The sequence below is a fragment of the Protopterus annectens genome, chromosome 11.part0 (genome assembly GCF_019279795.1).
Source record: "Protopterus annectens isolate FY-2018-M chromosome 11.part0, PAN1.0, whole genome shotgun sequence".
In the NCBI taxonomy this organism is placed as follows: domain Eukaryota; kingdom Metazoa; phylum Chordata; order Ceratodontiformes; family Protopteridae; genus Protopterus; species Protopterus annectens.
In genome coordinates this window covers 1194739820-1194762122 of record NC_056745.1, presented here as the reverse complement: position 1 = coordinate 1194762122, position 22303 = coordinate 1194739820, and the positions used below count along the sequence as shown (strand labels likewise).

The 22303-nt window shown below is 38.4% G+C and overlaps 1 protein-coding gene across 2 annotated transcripts in view; it reads right to left on the bottom strand.

Annotated features, from left to right (window-relative positions):
• Positions 1 to 15078: 15078 nt before the first annotated feature.
• Positions 15079 to 22303, bottom strand: part of BCAP29 (B cell receptor associated protein 29) — a 614367-nt gene continuing 607142 nt past the window's right edge. For both annotated transcript variants that reach the window (XM_044088551.1, XM_044088552.1), the window contains one exon: positions 15079 to 16341. In XM_044088551.1, the coding sequence (XP_043944486.1) occupies positions 16306 to 16341 (36 nt within the window). In that variant the 3' untranslated portion in view covers positions 15079 to 16305. The remainder of the gene's footprint in view (positions 16342 to 22303) is intronic.

The window sequence follows — 22303 nt, the reverse complement described above, 5'->3', positions numbered from 1 at the left end:
AATTGCTCTGTTTGTAAATTTATTGAAGTGATAGATATTTTTAAACATTGTAATTTCAAATTTAATATTCCAGGTAGTTTTAATTGTAATGGTAAATGTTATTTGGCTATTTGCGATGTTTGCACACAATTTTATGTGGGTAAAACCACTAGAAGATTACGTGACAGAATTAAGGAACATGCCACTGCTATAAGAAAAGAGACAATAAGGACGATATTGCCAAAATTTCGTTTTTAATTTTGGAACAAATACATGAATTTCTAGGTGATATAGATACTTATACAGAACTCTGTGAACTGAGATGGCAGCGATTTTTAACAGCTGATGCACTTCTAGGATTTAATGGGAATTTAAATATAAAGTGTACTCAAGTGGTATAACGGGATGTGACAGCACACATTTTGAATTTTTGGTGGTTCTTTTTGAGAAGTCAATTTTGTATATAAGGAAGTTGGAATGTAATATGAATGTTTTCTGACGAAGTTTGTATATCATTAAACTGAGCAAAAGTGCTCAAAATATCTATCAGTGTCATAGTTCTTCACGATCCAAGAAGTTTGTTCTTAGTTCAAGTCATGTTGTACAAATCTTCCTTAACAGTGCAACCACTTCTTCTTTTGACATATTAATGTCTTTATTGGACATAGCCAAATATTGCTCCACCACAAATTTCATGAAAATATGCCACACCATGTTGGAGAGACTTATATTTGTATTCAAAGATAAAAATGTCCAAAACAGTCAACAGTCTGGGTACAGTCCTCTTGAAAAATGTCATCAGTAAAGGAGTTAAGAATCAAACAACTTGTGACTTGGTTAGTAATTAAATGAGGAAACTGCAGACAAAAAGTAAGGTAGCAGGCAATTTGTATACCAATGATAACATGGTTTGACTTCTCCTTAACTAGACAATGAATATGAACCTCATTGAAATTGCGGTAATGATCCTATTCCTACCCCATCATTACCTTGTTCTTTGCATGTTTAATAAACAAACCTAAAGGCGCAATGTTATATGTTAATCAAATTCAATGGAAGATGTAACCCAACAAATACAGAAAGCTGGCAGGGGCATGCTGAGTCAAATACCAAGAAATAAAATAATGGAGAGTAATTTCATAAAAGGGTACAAGTACAAGCAATATATGCTGATACAATACATATATATGAAATAATAAAATGGTACCAAAAAGAAAGGAGAACATGTTAATACTGCATTGCACAACAAAATAATGTTGAAAACTGTAAGATGGGTGGTCTAATGGAAGAGGTACCTTTAATATATACTGAAAAGAGAAGAAGCACTTTTTTGTATTTTGAGAAAATGGTTATTGAACTTGCCTCTTTAAAGTCGTAGCAGTTGTTATGTAATAATTTTCTTCTAAAAGCAATGAATGAATGTATAAATGAATGAATAAATATTTTTGTCATGGGCAACTACACCAGACAGACTTCCATTTAAAGGATGTTGTTTTGGGAGACTACAATAAATTTAAGAAATCATCAAAGGAAAGGTTAGAGTGAATGCTTTTCTTTTATTATGGAAAATTTTGACTTTCGGATCTACCTACTGCATGTATTTTAAATGCGGGCGAAAAGCCCTAACTATCCAAAAAAGGGACACTTAATTAGCATAAAGTTGTATACCAAGTAGCATATAACCCCTCCCATTTCCAGAAGGATTGTGGGATAATACTCCAAAATACAATCTACAATTTTAAATAAGCCTGATTACAAAGAAAACCTACAAATAATAAACCTCTTCCAACTCACATATTAGTATAATACTGTGTCAAAAAAAATCAAAAATGAGAACAATTCTACAGAGCAAAATATTTCCCATCCGACCACAGACAGAAATCAATTTACTATTACAAATCTACTTATTTACTTCTCAGTCTCATCTATGCCTCTGCAATCATACTAATCTGCAGTACAATCTTCTCTCAAAATTAGAACAGTCAACAAAATAGATAATTTCACTACCAACCTTACAAATACAACACAATAATGCATTGTAATGAAAATCCTCAGCTGAAAACAAAAAAGTGCTGATAACCAAACGAATAAATAACCAAAAACCAGGGCTGAGAGACAAAACAATAAATGGTATCAAACAGAAATAGCGTATTCAAAATTTATTTATCCGCTTTCGTCCGTGGACTTCATCAGAATAAAACACAACAAATTCATGCTCATTAAATACTTACAAACACAAATAAAATCAATTAAACAATTAACTTTTAAAAAGACCCCCTAAGGCTTAATCAACTAATCTGAACAGTTAGGAAAGTGGAGTAAAACCATGTCAATATCTTTGTTAACTTTTAAAGAACGATGCTTTAAATAACACTTTATATTGACTGACTCATTGAGTCCTGGATGGCTATCTGATCGCAATTTAATTTGCCATGAAGTCTCACGTTGCAGTAAAAAATTTTTAAAATCGCCATCTCTCATATCCCTATGGCAAACTTCCAAAATAGAAAATAAAAATTTTTTAAAATTACCACAAGCCAAAGAATGTTTATAGAGAGCATTAGTTTCATCTCTCATTTTAATGCTGTATAAGTGCTCTCTAATACGCACCTTTAACTGTCGTGAGGTCATACCTACATAGTATGCTGGACAAGTGGAGCACAATGCTATGTAAATAACCCCCTGAGTGTTACAGTTAACGGATCCAGGAACCTCAAAAGTTTTATCAAAGGAAGCTACAGAAATATAGGGACCTATAGAAATGTAGCGACACATGTTACAAACGTAACAACAGTGCATGCCCTTTCTGTTTGACATCAAAGTATGATCCACTTTATTCAATGCCCCCGTAACATCATGCTCTAAAGCTTTTTTAATGTTAAAATGATTCCTTTCAACAAAAAAAGGTTTATTACCTAATATCTTACAAATATCCAAATTGCCCTGAATAACTCGCCAGTTTTGTTCTAGTAGGCGTCGTATACGCCCACTATCAGAACTCATGTTGAAACAACAAACGGGTTTCTCATGATTGTCATTGATTTTCCTGTTTATCAAACCATCATCATTACTAAATGATGTTAAACTTAATATACAGGGATAACCATCTTTTCGTTTGTAAAAAATTTCCTCAGCCGAAGCCCTGATCAATTCCTTATCATATCCCCTATTCAAAAATAGTGATGATATAAATTCGAATTCTTTTAATAAATCCACTTCTTTCGAAGTCATTCGACATGCCCTGATGAATTGACCTCTAGGGATGTTCTTAGTGACATGTCTAGCATGTCCACTTCGAAAATGTAAATAGGCATTATTAAAAGTTTTTTTCCTATAAATACGACTGTGAAATCTGCATTCTTCGAAATCCCATATAAGAGAGATATCTAAAAAGTTAACACACAAACCTGCTTTCCCAATAGTAAACTTTAAATAGTTTGAAAAGGAATTAATGTCCGACAAAAAATTATTGGCAATACTAGAATCACCCTCTATGACAAAAAACAAATCATCCACAAAGCGTGAATAAAAGAAAATGTTGAAATTCTTTCTCAATAATGGCATGTATTCTAACTCCCAACAAGCCATCACTAGATTGGCATAAGCTGGCGCCGCTGAGGACCCCATTGCTACCCCTCTTTTTTGTCTGTAGAATTTTTCTCCAAACACAAAATAGTTGTTGTATAAAACTATATCCAATAACATACAAATAGTGGAGATAGCAGAATTGCTATATTCAGATTTGTATTTTGCCAGGTAACTTCTTATGGCATCAATACCATCTTCATGGGGTATACATGTGTACAATGAGATGACGTCAACAGTTAACAAAAAATGTCTTTTTGGATCAAACAACTTACTTAAAGCAAAACTGTTGAATTTAGACAAAAAATGCCAAGAATCACGAATGAAGGATTCATGCTTCTCAACGATGGAACCTAAAATAGCATCCAAAACCAAAGAAATGCCTTCAGTTGCCGAATGTGGAGACGACACTATTGGTCTGAAAGGTGGATCAACTACTGATTTATGTGTTTTAGGTATTCCAAACATGACTCCTATTCGTGGATTATCAACCAAGCAAAAATTGTACATATCAAAACTGATGTCGCCAGACATTAGAGCTTCATATAATTGTGAATGTATGAAACGCTGACTACGATGTATATCTGAAAGTGTTACTTCATCATATTCATCAGTGTTGTTCAAAAGTTCTAACATCTTATCTCTATAACGTTTCTGTGTCATAATTATTATGTTGCCCCCCTTGTCACTCTTCATGAACCTTAGTTGATTTGTTAAAGCAGTTAAATTTTTTAAAGCTTTCCTCTCAGCTTGTGTCATATTGGAGTGACAATTGGGACTACTCTGCAACATGTTGCCAATATCCTGTATACACAACTCTTCAAACACCTTTATAGTATGGTTCAAAGTCGGAGAATAACTAGAAGGTTTGTTGAAAACATCCTGCCTATCAACCTGTACAGAATGCATTAAATAATGCAGATTTAGCTTCCTTGTATATTTTTTGAGGTCAATTACCGTATTGACATAATTAGCTCTTGTGCTGGGGACAAAATTAAAACCCAGCTTTAAAACATTTAACTCCTGTTGGGAAAAAACATGTTCTGTTAAATTTATAATACTAAAATTATTGCATTCATCAATTATGTTTCGTCCCCGGAGGACTGAGAGTTCAAAAATGTCCTGCTTCGGGTCAATACAGTTTTTAAATCCGTTTGTTTCTTCTTGCCGAAAAAAGTGGTGGAAGAGGGATTCACAGTCCGTGCAGTCAAAGTACCACTGGAATTGGCCCCAACCTTGGCACCAGCAGTCTTACCATCAACACCTATTGATGGAAAATTAGTGTCATTCAATACTAACGGACTGGTATCATTGTCGGTCGTCACAGTACCTTTGTCATGTTGTACAGAATTATTTACTGATGAACAATCAACAGTAGAAACTGTCCCGTTGCTTAACGGCACAATGTTAGTGCCTGCTATTTCTTTATGAATAACACTGGTAGCGGAAGATTTCGACAGTAGTTCTCTATTAGAAGCATTTTTATAGTACCCTTTTTGGTTGTTTGCTCTAGCAAATCTGCTAGAAGCTGCAAAATGACTATATGCTGTCTTGTTTTTATAAGAAGCGATATCACGCTCCAGCTTACCATGCTTTCTATTGATATTGTCAACGGTATGTTGTTCAATATCATGCAAAATGTCAGTAATTAATTCATTAAACTGGACTTCAGAAAGAGTATGTTTGAAATAGCACTCTATATCAGTTATTTCTTTTTTCAAACATTCCATTTTCTCACTGTTATTATCAATTAATATCTTCAAGAAGCGCAAACCCGCTTCATTAAAAAAATTGACAAGTGTATTGAATATTGGCTCACCTGCGCTTACGCCATTTGGACATTTAAAAAAACGAAGTCCTTTAGGTACGATGTTCAAGTCAATACACCGAACAAAATAGCAATTCTCCAGATCAATGGATTTATAACGTTTGAGCAGCTTGGTTAACTGCTCACGTTTGTTGTAAAAACCTTCATTATCAAAGTTAGTAGAAGGGCTTACCAAGGACGAGAAAGGATTCCCGACACGGCCGAAGACTTGCTCAAGCGAACCTCGACCAATGATGTACTGTTTCCTTTCAATAAGATTTTTCTTTGCAGGTGGAAAATTTAATTAATTAGCATAAAGTTGTATACCAAGTAGCATATAACCCCTCCCATTTCCAGAAGGATTGTGGGATAATACTCCAAAATACAATCTACAATTTTAAATAAGCCTGATTACAAAGAAAACCTACAAATAATAAACCTCTTCCAACTCACATATTAGTATAATACAGTGTCAAAAAAAATCAAAAATGAGAACAATTCTACAGAGCAAAATATTTCCCATCAGACCACAGACAGAAATCAATTTACTATTACAAATCTACTTATTTACTTCTCAGTCTCATCTATGCCTCTGCAATCATACTAATCTGCAGTACAATCTTCTCTCAAAATTAGAACAGTCAACAAAATAGATAATTTCACTACCAACCTTACAAATACAACACAATAATGCATTGTAATGAAAATCCTCAGCTGGCTTGAATTTCCCAACTTTCTAAAATCTCAGCTAAACAGCACATAAAATCCTTAATCATCTCAACAAATGCCCTACACTTTTCTAATCTAGACCCTGTATTCTCTTACCTACACATTAAGATCCATCCCAGAATTCAATAATGCCTACACTAGTAAGCAGATAACACAGACATAATTCATACATTTTTCTCCTAATTTTAATTTTCCTACTAATATTCTTGCAGCTTTAAATATTGACAGGGATTCATAAAGGTCACCACAAAGTGTAGATTACATGTTGACTTAGTGTAGATTACATGTTGACTTAGTATAATCTTTCTGAGTGACTAGAAAGCAAAAAAAAAAAAGTGATAAGAATGTTCTTGAATACTTATTGTCTACACTTAGTGTAGGCTTTATTGAATCTGGCCCCCAGCAATAAATATATCACATGAAATACCCCTCACAATTGTCACCTTTGTTACTAAAATGCAGAAATCTCTCCCAACTCAATCAAGCAACAATATCCCAAACTTCAAGAAAAAGTTAATGGCATACCTTTTTGACTGTTACCTTTGCCACATCCTCCAGGTTAAATCCAACCCTTTCCCCAATATCTCTAACCTTCCTAACCTTAAATCACTCATCACCTTATACTAGAATTTACTGCTGCAGATATCTCTTCTAATATCTAATCACAGTCTACTGCACACATTCAATATCGCCCTTTTTCTATCTCAACTCTTTCCATCTAATTCTATCCTTTCTTCATAGGTAGGTACTAGGTTATCAGCCCAAGGGCCTAAGTAAGCCTAGCCAACAAAGTTCCCTGGCTTACGCCAACCCAAGAAAGTTAATTTCCTGTGCCCCTGTCGAGCAGAATCACAGAAGTGATCCCCGGGGTGTATTTCCTATTTCCCATCCACTCATCAAGATTTTTCTTGAAGAGTGTTAACGAGGAACTTTGCTTGACATAGATGGGTAGCTTGTTCCAAAGTACTGGAAGTCTCTGGGACAGGAATCTATCCTTCCAGCAAGTCCTGTTTATTGTGGTGACAATGTTTAGAGAGTGTAGCTCAGAGGGATTGGGATTACTTTAGGTGTAGCATGTCCAACAGCTCTGGGTTTGACATAGCTTTATACGTTAGGCAGAGATCACCTTGGAGTAAGCGATATGATACAGAATAAAGCTGGAGTTTTTTTGAGACGATCAGTGTAGGGCATCTATTTGAGGCCAGTAATTCTCTTTGTGAGGTACTTCTGTGGCCTTTCCAGCTGCTGCAGATGTCTTGTGAGATACATTCCAAAAGTGGCATTTTACTCTACAATGGGTCTAATGAGTGTCGAGTAGAGGGGAACAATTACCTCTTTTTTCCTGGATGAGAACCCTTTTGTGATGTGTGCCATGTAGAAGGATTTCCTGACTACTGTGGCAATGTGATTATCAAAGGAGAGACTATTGTCCACCTGGGTCCCAAGGTCTCTTATCACACATTTGGTGTTAATATGACTGCCACCTATGTGGTAGTTCATGGGTACAGAGTTTTTACCAAAGGGAATAACAATGCACTTTTTGGCACTGAGCTTGAGACCACGGTTCTGACACCAGGCATCTGTCTCAGTGAGGCCCTTCTGTAGGATGTCCACATCATTTGGGGACTCGACTATAGCTCCTAGTTTGAAGTCATCTGCGAACTTCATTAGCCAGAGGCCTTCTGTGTTAGCTTGTACTTCAGAGAAGTAGATACCAAACAGGAGAGGTTCCAGGACTGAACCCTGTGGTACTCCACTTGTCACTGGTTTGAAGTCAGACTTGGAGTCTGCAACTTTTACAGTTTGGGTTCTGTCAGTGAGCCAGTTGGAAGCCCATCTTGTGACATAGGGATTTATACCTAGTTTAGTGAGTTTAGCTATAATTCCAGAATGGGGGATGGTGCCGAAAGCCTTGCCGAGGTCAAGATAGGCTGTGTGAGCCACTTTACCCTTGTCTACGGCTTTGGTGACTACCTCAAAGAAGTCGACCAGGTTCAGGAGGCAAGATCTGCCTTTCACAAACCCGAACTGAGTGGGGTCCAGAGTTTGGAGGTTACCAATGTCTTTGTTTATGAATTCCATGATGATACTTTCCCATGGCCTTGCAGACCAGTCTCGTCAGGCTAATAGGGCAATAGTTCCCAGGATCAGTGGTGGCTCCCCCTTTGTGGAGTGGGATAACTGTTGCTGTGTGCCATTCAGTGGGCACAAAGCCTGACGTGAGGCTGACTGAACATGGTGCTTAGGTGGGGAGCCAGTTCGTTCTGAAGTTCGTGTAAAACACAGCCTGGGATGTTGTCCGGTCCCATGGATGCTGTGTTTTTAGCTTTAGAGAGTGCTGCTTTTACCTGTAAAGTTGTGATTACAGGGACTCTGCATTGTTCCTGTATAGATATGGGCCCTTTAGGGGGTGAGAGGGGGGTAATGTTAGCACTGAACCTATCTGCCAGGATGTTGGCAATATCAGTTGGTTCTGTAATTTTTGTGCCATTGTGCTGTAACTCAGAGCAGATCTGAGTGTTGCCATTGAGATTCTTGACATAGCTATAGAATGCTTTGTGGTTGTCCTTAGAATCAGTGGCAATCTTGTTTTCATAGCTAGCTTTGGAGGATCTTATAAGGGATCTCATCTTCTTGCTGAGGCTGACCAGGGAGCTCCTCCACTCATGGGATTTTACTCTCTTTTGCAACAATTTCTTCCTTTTGTTGTAGAATTTGTTTATGGCAGGGGACCACCAGACTGGCTTCCTTTTTTGGGGGCATAGCGTCTTGGTTCGGTTTGGGATAGCACAATCCATGCACTCGTGTAAGTGCTTATACAGTGCATTTGTGTAGGATTCAGCAGTCGTAACTGTACTGTCCATCTGCATGGGTGTCATGAAGTTCGCCACTTCTGTCTTAAGAAGCATGAAGTTGGCTTTGGAGAAATTTTTTATCATGGTTTCCTTAATGGGGGTGGGGCGGGACGTGGATATTTAGGGTGATTGGCTTATGGTCGGATCTGACCAATGAGGAGTTGACTTCAGGTGTGGAACACCTGTCACTCAACTTGGTAATGACTAGGTCTAGGATATTGTTGCCCCTGGTTTGGGTGTGGATAAGTTGATACAGGGCATTGGAATTTATGAATTCCAGAAAGCACTGAGCAAAGGCATTGGTACACGAGTAGTTTTCCCAGTTAATGGTGGGGTAGTTGAAATCACCCAACATTAGGGTGTTTGGTTGAACCCTAATATTTTCCAGTATATCAAGAAAAGAGGAGTGGGAATCCTGGGGCATGGTGGGGGATCTGTAGCAAGCTACAATTTGGATTGCAGTTTTGCCCAGAATTAGTTGCACTTGGATAACCTCGGCTGCATTATGCTGAGCAACTAGCCTGGAGGTGTGGATATCCTTAATGAATATGGACACACTTCCACCTTTGGTGTTCCAGTCCACGTTAGATGGCCGAAAGGTGTGGTATGAGTTATAGCCTGGTAATGCAGGGGTGCTCTCTGGAGCCTTGAACCAGGTCTCAGTCACTGCACACACATCAATGTTCTCCATTTTAAGGAGTGCCACGAGTGGGTGCATTCCAGCATTATAGACAGAAACTAGATCTATTGTACCTAAATAAATCATTAAATTTAGATTTGTTGACTCTGCTATATAGTATGACTATCATTTGTACTTCCATCATGTCCAGGGCCTCTCTGTAAAAACTAGCTCTGTATATAAGGTATTGCAATTTTCTGATCAATGTTAGGAAGAATCATGTTGTTATGTTGTACATGGCTCATGTTCATTTCTGATATATTTTATGAGGAGCTTTTCTTCCCAGGTCTTTGCTGAAATTTTTTTTTTGTTACCCAGTTGGACTTTCCCAGTAAAAATAACTAACTAAATAAATGTAGCTGAATTAGGGTGTTATTCTCTAAAAAGGCACCACAGGAAAAATCTCTTTCACATCATTACTGCCTAGCCTCCCTCATTATAAGCAGTGTGTCTTTTGAAAGCATGTACTTGGATGGCATGAGTGCTAGATCATCAATGCTCTTTCTTTTTTTCTGAGTTCTGAGGTTGGAGTATAGTAAGGACTCTTTCTTTTGTGTCAACAGGTTCACTCGCTGAGGTTACAGTATTGACACTACCCTTACTAGACTTAGCAGGAGAGAGAATCAGTGTTATCTGTGTCAAAGGGGAGTTATTAGAAGAATTTTTAGCCTTTCACCCTTTATCTTTAGTAATACATAGGGATCAGTGCTAACAGATGGAAAGAATGCATAGAAAACAGAAGTTTTTTTTTTTTTTTTTCCGGGCAACTGCAGCTGCTGCCCTGCAGCAAAACTTCTTAGCTGCCTCTTTTATGGGGAAACAAAAAGGTTAGCTTCTTGCACACCCCATTGGTTGGTCAGATTCAAATATACATCTCTGCTCAGCAACCACTTGTGGGGGTCCAACTGTGACCAGCTCAGGCTGTCTGCTAAAAATTGTTAATGTGATAAGTTCATAGGAGTTTACTAGGCTAATGACCACGTCTTTGTAAGCCTAGCAAGGCATGTAAGATACCCCAAGGGTCAATCCAGACATTTGGACAACTTCCCAACTTTGCACTGCTAATCTGCTTGTTGATGTACTGTGTCTGTGATAATGCCTAAAGCACCCATTATCCAAATGTTTGGATGCTCTTGGTGTTAGTATTATAATCATCATCATTAACAATTTATGCACTTTGTCTCCATATTGTCATCTTAAGTGCTCTGGATCATCGAGATCCCAACACAAGCCACCTCCCCTACACACACAGTGTGAGGATTCTGCTGTGAGTCTTGGTTTCCTGGGAAAACTTGAATGGTGCCCCTGGAATGAGATGCACCAGTCTTTTACATCATGAGCTCTCCTGTTTGTTATGGGGCAAGATGGAGATTGTGACCTTCAGAGACTGGAAGTGTTGACACAGTCCACTTCAAATTGCAGTTTCCTCATATGCAGCCTTGCCAGGGGCACTAAGAGAATGCAAAATGCCATTTCTACCCAGGGTCCCAAGGAATTCCCCTGTTGTGACAGAATCTTTTTCATGTGCTTTGTAGGAACTGTTACAAAAATATGGCCTTACCTTTAGATAGGAAGTTGTTTTGCTGTCCCCAAGAAGGCCCCTAAGAACATTATGCTCCTTTCAGGGGTCCAATGAGAATGAGAAAAGTTGATAGAGAGACCCAGATTATTGAAGCATACTATCGCAAATGGAAAAGGCATTTTGACATTCTTCTGACGGGTCTACCTGGATCAGGCAGTTATTTGAGTAACAGTAAACATGTACAACATTGGTCTTACAAAAGGCAATTACTCAAGCCAGCATTTTATAAAGGCCATAGGTACAGCAGACAAGCCAAAAAGCCAGGGGGTGGGCTGGTAGTGGGCTTGCACTGCTTCAACTCTTAGAAACCTTTTGTGCATCTTTGCTATGGAGACGTAAAGGTAGGCATTCTTTAAATCCAAGGAGACCACAAAAACTTGGGGGCATAGAAGAGGTAGAAGGTATTGTAAAGTAAGCATTCAGAATTTGGAGACTACTGTATATTTGCTTAGAAGTGAAATGCCTAGAAATGGGACTCCAGGCACCAGGCACCTTCATTTCTGGGCATCAGCAGCAACCTTGAATAAAACCCTGTGTCCTTCTCCCCCTAAAGGCTCATTTTCTATGGTTTTCGGTTCTAAAAGATCCTCATCTGCTTAGAAATTCTAAGCTGTCGCCTTGTCTTCAAAATGTCTGTGGCCCTCTGGTCCTGCATTTTCTCTCACTCCTTACAATGAAACCCAAATAGCCTCCTATACGCAAAGTGGAAGAGGTAGGAGTGGGGCTGGATTTTCTGGTGGGAGTTGGGCAGCTTGTCTGACTCAGAGTTGCTCCCTCTAGGGTGGTCATAGCCCTGATAGTCCCAGACTTGTCCATGTGCTTTACTTGACATTTTTTTTCATCTATCTTTGCTTCTTCTGTATTTGAGGTTTCTCTTTCACTTGCTTAAGGAATAGGGGCCAAGCTTCTGAATGATAATTCCTGCTGAAGCTTTGAGCTTGGGAATTTAAAAAAATGCTGGACTGACTGTGTGGTATTTCTCTTGTTGTCTAGTCTCTTAAATACTTTCTCAGCGTGGTCAGATGGGAATATCCTTGTCTAAGGATCATTTAGGAACTCCTACTTCATATTATATGGCAGAGGCTGTGTCATCCAAGCTGCCGCCCTGCATGATGTATTGACTGTACCACTGCAACACTTTCTGGAGTGCTTTGCCATCTGGGAAGGCAGGTAGTAACATTCAAGCATCTCTTGCTTTAGGTCATTATCACTATTCCCCTCTACCTTAGCCTTCAGCTTGTCTAGGTGGGATTCCTGGAACTTAAGCATGTGTATGTGGCAGCTCAGAGCTCCAAAGGCCAGTGGGTAGAAATGTTTATGCTTTCTTTACAAAGCATTTGAGAATATTACTCTCACTATCATAAGAACGGGGTTCCTGGATGGAGAGGTTGATGGTCCCCTTGCTGGAATAAAGGGAAACCACTGCTGAATCAGTAAAATGGAGCTGTAGATGATCCCTTGCTGGAATAAAGGAAAGCTACTGCTGAGTCAACAAAAGGGATCCTGTAAATGCACATGTAGAAATGATGGACTCTACACAGCTGGTCAGATTTCACTAGAGCAGGGGGAAGGGAATCTGGCTCCAAAATGCATCCTCCAGTACATCCTGTGCCTGGGAGGTAGAGCAACTGGTTTGGGCTCTGGCAGGCCCATGGATTTCCTATATCTCATAGGTCCTTAGAGTACATATTGACATCCCACTGGAGTCTGACAGATCCTCTGTTTGTGAAGGAGAGTGTAGTGTCCTTAATGCCTGATTTAAAAAAGGAGATGGAGACATTAGACTTGACATAAGTTAGTTCATATATTCTCTGGATCTGGATTATCTGAATAGTCTTCTAAGTCACGATCAAGCCTTTTCTTAGAAGAAACTTTTGACACCTCTTGCATTTCTAAAGCAGGGTGCCTGGTTTGCCATGAGCCAGCTGGAATACATCCTTGGATGAAGCCTGGGTAGTGAGTTACACTGAGGAGTGACTCTTTCTAGAATAAGGCATATCAGAAGACACTGGCTTCAGTTCTGGTGCTTTAGGCCTTGATTTCTCAGTAAGGGATACTTTGCAGATCTTCTTATATGGCCAGACATGGAGGACCTCTACTCAGTCTTTTGGGAGCTACCTCTTGGACTAAAAGTAAATGGACCCTGCCCTCACTTTATGCATTAGCTGCAGGTGTCCAGAGAGGCTTCTGAGCAAACTGAACTCAAAGTACTTTCCATCGGGAAGGGCAAGCCTAAAACAATGATAAAGCAGCCTCCAAAGGGGCTGAACTTACTTCCAAGGATGGAGGCTGTAAAAGCACCTCTCTGGTCTGGGTGTCACTGGTCCTACGGAAGCCTTCAGACTTGCACAGGTTGAGACTGGCTTCCCATTTCTCCTCCTTCAGATGTTTACTGGAGTGCTGGCACTTATGGAAAAAGTTCTCTAAGGTTTTAGCCAATGTCATGGTGGCAAAGGACATGGGGAAGGCTGTCTAAGGCTTTGGCCAATGTCATGGAGGCAAAGGACCAGGTACACAGCTTTTGTTTGAGTGATATAGTCCTAGACAGATTTGGTTCCATGGAATAATATCCTTGGGAACACCTTGTGCAATAAAGGCAGCCATCCAACTTCATGTTGTTGGTCTAATTAAAAAAGGCACCAGCTATGAGTATCCTTTTGTGGAATTTGTTTGTCACACTCAATATAGTTATACTTTTTCTGAAAAAAACTCTAATCACTATCACCATCAGCCATGTAGATAATACAGAGAGTACTCTTACAAAGGTAGAATAAACGTCCTGCTAGTACTTATCTAAAACTTCCAAAAGTAGGCCAAGACATTGAATCAATGTCACTCTGTCTTCTTATGAACGCACTTTGGCTGCGAAAAATTTTTTTAAAAATGGTGTGCACTGACATCTCTTTTATATCATTGATGTCTTGACATCTGAGTGGAAGGGAGGCAACTAAAGCAAGGAGGAGGAAAGTAAAGCTCTGGAAGTCAAACCAGTCATCAAGCTTCTGTATTCAGGAATTGGAGAAGCAATGTCTGCAATACTAAATATCGTGATGAACATCATTCATTGCCAAGTTGCCATCACTGGTAGTATGCATACAACTGACATCAGTCACAGCCACCTTCCTTACAAAAGCATGCATAGGCCTAAAATATAAGGGAAGGGGATGCCTGCAAGAAAAAGAAAAAAATTTAGACAATATTTGCCTACACAGAACACAAACCTCTAAGAAGCTGAGATGCAGGAGGAGTGTACTGGACCACAAATTTCAAGACATGCTATTATTCTTACATATTTTTGTGTGGAGTGGGCTTTATCTTCAGACTATTGTGGGAGTGAAGACCACAGACTTATGCAAGACAGAAAGATGTAGAGAGATGAAGGCAGACAGACATTTAACAAAGGATGGTAGTAGCAATCTATCTGGGAGTCTGGGTCCATTGTATAATGTAAATATTACTTCGGGTAGCACTACAATCTCCTGAGATCAATTTGAAACAAGCTACAGCTGCAAAACCAGCATGAGCTAAGGGATATTTGCCATGAAGACTTGAGCCAGTAAACCTAATGGTGGATGCAAGGTAGCAAGATGGAACTGTTCTACCTGATTATAATAGTGGTATCAAAAGATGCTGCCTGAATGAATGGTCTCTGTGATTCTATTTCTCCAGAGGTAAATGTCTTACAGCTTTACTCCATCACTTAACTTTGTTACAGGTTTCTGTCCTGGGTGAAGGAAATGCAACACAATGTAATGTTCTTGATCTGTCCTTAACTGCTAGACAGCATCTGAATATTTTTGATTTTTACTGTAGTCATATATTGGCCCTCTTAAGTTTGCAGAATATAAGTGATAGATTAAAATTCAGGCAAATTATATTTTTATTAGAAAAGCAAAAACACAGTGAACATGATTTGATATGATCTTTCTTTATCTTTACAGTAGATATTTACTGTTCAACATTTCAAGTTGCAAAATTTTAAAAAATCTAACACGTACTCTTTAAAATTACTCTTGCAATTTATTTTTGAAAAGTAAACAGCAATGTAAAAATAGATATTAGCAAGCTGCAACAACAGGTTTGAAGAAAACAACTTGTATGTAAACTGCTTAAATACAGAATCTTGAAGATCACACACACACACACACACACACACACACACACACACACACACACACACAATCTTTCAGTGTATACCAACAAATGTAAACAGAAAAGCATGTCCACATCAACCAGATTACTGTTCAAGCAGTACATGACAGATCCAGCTAAGAATAATGTAATTCTGCATTTAATAATCTTTGCGAAGTACATTCCCTTTTCCTGAGCAATTCATAGTAGTAAGCAGCAGTTTTTATGCAAGCTGTACTTAACCATACAAGCTTTAATGCAAAAACATCATCTCTGGCATAGTCTGGCATGGCTGCTCATTATGGTGTATTAATAAGTATAAAAATATTTCGTCATACATTGTGATTCATTCAATTTCTTTGGTGTATCAATACATTTTCTCATTCATTGGGATTCATTCAAATAATTTTTTTAATGGTATATCAGTACGTTATGTCATACGCTGTGAATCATTCAAATGTTTTACAGTGTACAAAATATATTTTGTCACACATTTTGATTCATTCAAGTAATGTTACGGATTGTGGCAAAATGCAAAAAAACTGTGATCCAGTCATACTAATACAACATGCAAATGAAGTGTGCAGTGTTTTTTTTTTTTTTTAATCTTCTAAAATATAATTAAATCCAACAAGTATGTTTAAAATTGGTTAATTATTTAATTACTACAATTTTTCCTGAGGCAGCCCTGTGTCAAAATGGCAATTCAAAATATTGTGGTGCATCTGAAGTAAAATCCAAATGTTCGGCATTCTCAGCATCAGTAAACAAAAGAAAAATGCAGATTCAGAAAGTGAACACCATTATACTCCATTTCTGTATCTCTGTTCTGCACAAAACCATACACCAGCGATGAATTCTTCATTGAACAGAAATATGTTCATTGCACTTTCTTAGACATATTCCAATTTCACTTATTCTTGGCAACAGGGTCATTTGGAACTGGTCAAAAATATCATCAGTGGCCTTTCTTGTCAAGTTTATCAACACGTTTCTGGAAAAAGAAAAAATATTTAAACATCATTATCGATAGTATAACTAACTCAGAATTAACACACGTTTATCAGTGATAATTTATTTGCTCTTAATACTGATGCCTTTGTGACTGCCAAGTATCAGACCCCTACCATCCACCTTCATGCATTCATGTTGCACAGCACCTTACCACACAATATGCATGCAATTTCTTACAAGTCAGTCTCCTGTAATGTTCTGGGTGCTGATGCAGGAACTTGAACAGTGGACAGGTCATTATCCAGACAGCCATGAAGGGAGTATACTTCTTCCCTATGGCCTATAAATAAGTGTCTGTGTCTGCCTGATGACCATGGAACTCCCACAGTACCATCTCCTGGTACACGTACACACCCACATGCCTGCCGACCTCACTTAATGGGTGATTCACTTTAGAAGGAACATACAACTTGACCTGTGTGCTGCATACTGTTTCTTACACAATGCTAAAAGCTAGCAGTGCAACAGGCTGGACTTTCTCCGTCCATTTAGAATAGGTAAACTAACATCACAGGTCCATTCCTATCATCCAGCACACTGTTCATTAATCAGTTCCAGGTCTGCTGGGTTCTGGACCACCACCAGAGCTTCATCCATCTGAGAAAAGAAGCCAGCTTCGGGTGGGAGGGTGTCCTAATGGTTAGGGTGTTTGCCTTACAAACACAAGGTACAGGGTTTGAATCTCACAGGGGATAATTGGCTAAGCTTAAAATGGCTCGTAAGGGCAGTTAGCCTAGTACTAACCTATGAACCTTTACTACAGCATGTTGGCTTAGTGAAGTTATAAGCACATTTGTAGCATCAAATAATAATTACTTTCTGCAAACAATGTACTTTTACACACACAAAAGAAGAACAAATACCAAAATAAAAAAATAAATCACTTATAATTATTTACTTATGATTTGGTACAAGGTTAGGTGGGCTAGTCTGTGGAAACCCAGACCCAAGGACAAATATATATATATATATATATATATATATATATATATAAAGAGAGAGATGAACATTATGCACGTACATACATAGAAAGATATACAGTTCTACAATGAATAAATGCATAACAACTAAGATTATACTAACATTCATAAGCACTTGAGGCTACTAATCTCTTTGCATAAACACACACACACCCACACCCCTCAACCACCTGTCAGCTACACCTCGTAGCATTTACCTCTAGAGCTATTTCACTTGCTGAAAGTAATGGGTGATCACAAACCTTTGGCCAAATTAATTAACTCAGCTAGCTGAGTTAACTTATGCAGCCGAGCAATTCTGTGAATCACTCAGTAACATAAATGTTTCATTGCATGAATTTTCAGGTGAAAGCACACAGTTAATCTGTACAGGCTGCTCCCTTAGAATGTCTCATTAGCATACAGCTCAGCCACTGAGAGAGCTCGCTGTGACAATCCTACAAATTGTGTAGGTTTACTGTGATGGGCCTGTTCCTGAATCAGTAAGGGTCACTGCCGGTGGTAACAGCCCATGTTAGGGTTTACTGCTGTCAGTGTCCTTTTCAGAATCTAGTCATAAGTCAGAAATAAGCATGAAGAAAAACAAAATGAATCAGTAACACACAGCAGTACTGTGTTCATGATAATACAGCAGATTTATTAAAAAGCATGCAATCGTGTACAAAAAAAATAGAAAGTTATAAATAACTACAACAGACACTAATCAAATAGTTAGTGGCCTTCTGCTAAACAAATCACAGAAAACTCCAACAAAAACTCTTGTTTTTATCTCCATTTATCACAGCATTACTTTAAAAGGTGTAAACCAACTCCACAGTGGCCAAACATCACAGATGTTAATGACTTTGTCAGAACATGAAAGTTCCCTAACGCATGCTCATGCTCTGTATATACTATGTAAGTAGTTCAACTAGGACAAATAACACCTGAAAACAAACAGCAGGTTTGGGCATTTTGGTATGGCTCACTGACAGCTTGTGGATCTATCAGGTCACTCACAGTGAAATAAATTTAATATTCTCAGAAAGATTAATGCTAAATGGAAGTGATTTTATAAGCAACAGACTACGCGATAAATCAGTTTTCTAACAGTTTCATGAGCAACTTGTCTCCTGTAGTTGATGTCACCAGTCAGCATGCCATCTGAAAAAAAAAAAGAAATACCTATTTCCATTTTATTTACACTCTGTTGACAGGGTTAGTCCCACTAGGCCAGTGGCCTCTTTTCAGGAGAGAACCAATGTGGTACTTGTATACTAACTATGTGAAAACTGGACCAGGCATCAAGGACCTTCCTCTACACCTCTTACATAATTCAGTAGGAAAAGAAGATTTAAGTTTAATCGTGCTGCTGTTCTAGCTCCTATGTCTATGTTCACTTCAGATTAATACCAACGGGAAGAGAAATTATATGTGGTCAGGTCCTAAAGTTAAAATACTGGGAAATTTTCTTTTGGTAAGGGAAAAAAGGGTGCATTACGTAGAAATGAAAGAATACAGTATAAATGGATTTGGAAATGAAAATAAAATAAATAGTACTGAAAAATTAAAAGGAATGGTATGAAAAAATAGACATTCTACTATATGGCCTGGCTGGAGTGGTAATCTACTAACACAAAGTACAAGTTAAATTATATCTTGGCACCGAAATAACTAGCGATATCTGCAGCAGCAAAGAAATTACAAATTTCTAACAATGACAGCTAACATTAGCCTACGATGATGCACATGTTATTTCAAGCTTTAAAAAGGGTGGCTAGAAGGATATACAAGGTTTTAAAGGAATTGAAGGGAGATCTCATTAGAAGAGTGAGAACATCCTATGCACAAACCCCCTCCCACCCCCCAGCTGGAGAAAGAAATATCAGAAACAGAACGGTGTTCTACTTGTCAGATTTCAAGATAAGCAATTAAGTTCAGAAAATCTACATACTTTTACATCCCAAAAGGTTAAATTGTTAAATTCACAAGGGCCTCCTACTTATGTTGAAGTTCTGAACATGCTATGGGTAATTGGGTTTGCATTTTCTGGAGTTGTTCACTATTGGGAAACTTCATGCATAAGGATTTGATGCTCTTTTCTCCTTGGCTTAGAACAGAATATATCTTTATCCCTAGTTGAAAATAAGTTAACTATTTTTAACTCAGACAGTTGTGAAAATAAACTATCACAAACAAATGGAAGTCCAAAGTGGCTACATTAGCAGAATAACCCTACTAGCTTGGAAGGGAAGTCTCTATCCAGGGGAATTATGTGGCAAAATGGTTTAATTGATATCACTATGCAGGGAATGTACCACGACTGTTAGCAGTTGGATTAAGATGCTAAAAAAAAATCTAGACAGGGGGTAGGTAAAACAGCTGGCTTTCATGAGCTGAGCTGCCATAGCTCTCGATCAAAAGGGACAAATCTCAACAGAATCAGGGAAAATACAGAAATAATCAAGGACATGTTTCATATATTAGTATTATTAACTGGTTCCTATTACGTCAATAAATCTCAACAGAATCATGGACAAATACAGAAATAATCAAGGACATGTTTCATATATTAGTATTATTAACAGGTTCCTAGTACGTCGTCGAATGTTTAGGATGTCGAATGCCTAAACGTCAACACCTAAATGTCGAACGCTGAAAACTGCGACTGGCCAATTATGCAAATTTTTCCCAGCATTGGGGATTTGCCCTTTCCCCTGATGCAGAGCGATCTCGAAGTTGGTATATTTAGTTGGGGGGGGTCACATCCCCCCATGCTGGGGGTGGGGGGTTGGGTGAAGACCCCCACTTGGTTAGGGTTTTAAAGTTTTTTTTTTTTTTTGGTTGGCCAAGTGAATTTCTTCACGGGGAAAAATTTGCATAACTGGCTGGTCGCGGTTTTCAGCATTCGATATTTAGGTGTCAACATTTAGGCATTGATCAAGGGTCTATATCAGATCATCGAAAGCTTACAAGTCCGAAGCTCACAACTTCGAACTGCAAACCTTGAAAGCAGACATGTTCTTCTTTCGGCTTTTCCCAGTTAGGGGTCACCACAGCTGATCACCTGTCCGCTCATGATTGGCAGTGGAGTTTTTACAGTGTTGAGTTGCCAGCCTGACGCCCAACCTTCCACAGAAGGCACACACATGCCACACACTCACACCTAGGAACAATTTAGAGCGTCCAATCCACCTACAGCATGTCTTTGGGATGTGGGAGGAAACCAGAGCACCCGGAGGAAACCCACGCAACCACAGGGAGGATATGCAGACTCCACACAGAAGGCACCCCAGCCGAGGAGTGAACCGGAGAACCTCTTGCTGTGAGGTGGCAATGCTAACTGCTGCACCACCGTGACCGCCCACTACCCAAAAAAAAAAAAACACTCTAGGCAGGGGGGCAAGCCCCCCTGCAACCCCCGCTATTTAAATATACCAACTACGAGATCCCACTACAGTGTAGTAAAGGGAAATCTTCCCTTCCCGCACTCTATGGAGATCTCCATTCTGCGTTTCGAAGTTTTTGCAATTTGAGATTTGAAGTTCGAAGTTGTGAGCTTCAGACTTATCAGCCTTTGATGTTCTGATATAAACCCGTTCATCAACCTAAATGTTCAACATTGTAATATAGACCCTTATTAACTTGAAACATTGACAAAATAAGAGAACATGAGTGAATATGCATTTTTCTAAAGTAAAAGAAGTCTGTAACTCTAATTATTGTCCTTATGTATTAAGTGTAATTATTGTCCTTATGTATTAAGTGTAATTAATCACAGAGCTAAAATTTCAGTCAAAATCAGGGGCAGTTGAGAAGTATGGTAGGTCTATAGAAGATACTTTATCAAAGTAGCTTCAACGTCAGAGGTACACAAATTCTACTGTTTAAATCCATAACAGAGTATCCTCGCTCTTTCCTTTTATATTATATGAATTTTACATTATATTTACAAGTTTGATCATGGCTTTATAGTTTAACTTCATGTTTGCAAACAATTAATATCCATTTTATGTAAATCTGTTGCCTATGACAATAGCCTTAACTGCATACTGTTTCTGAAAAAAATAATGAAAAAGTTTCTCTACCATTGAAAGTAAACATGAATGAATAAATAAAATGCCTCAACAACACAACAGATAAAGTTAAATTCACTTCAATCGAAGTCTGAAATAAACATTACTTATTTACCATGTTGCGGTAACATTTTTTTTAATTTTATTTCTGCTAGATTCTCAGACATCTCCAAGGCCCTAAGAATCCTTGCACCAAACAAAAAGTATAACATGTTTGCTATGCATGTGGGAATGAGTGACTTGGGGCAAAAAACCTACAGGTACAGCTCTCAACAAATCAGGGACAAATCTCAAAAGAACTGGAGCTAAACACAGAAATAATTAGGGACAATCAGGGACACTTTTAAAGTATTAGTACTATTAACTTGAGACACTGACATAACAGAATGTGCATTAATACACATTTTCTGAATTGAACAAACTGTAATTAATCAAATTACTGCCATTATTTATTAACTGTAATTCATCACCTTTTCTCCAAAGGTCACCAGTTTTAAGAGGGATTAAGAGGGGTAGATATAAAGTTTGAGTCTGAATCGAGGATGCCCCTGAAAATCAGAGAGAGTTAAGAGATATAACCAGAGGGAGAGGCAGACACATGTCTGAATTCTCTATTAATATCGTAAACGCAACCAAGACCATGACACTGCGTGGAATCCTCTCCACGAATAATGTTGAGGTACAAGATGGTTGGCTTCAACAACTGGCCAAATAACTGGTGTGTTTCGAGGGAGATCCAGTATGTCAGCATGAAAGAAGAAGACTGACATTCTTAACTGCTCTGCAAAGAATGATCTGCACACCTCTCACTCTAAAGATTTCTCATATTGGCTAAAGACCTTGCCACTCAAACAGTGACCTTTTTAAGCAAAGTTCAGTTAATGAACATTCCAAAGTAGCAAACATA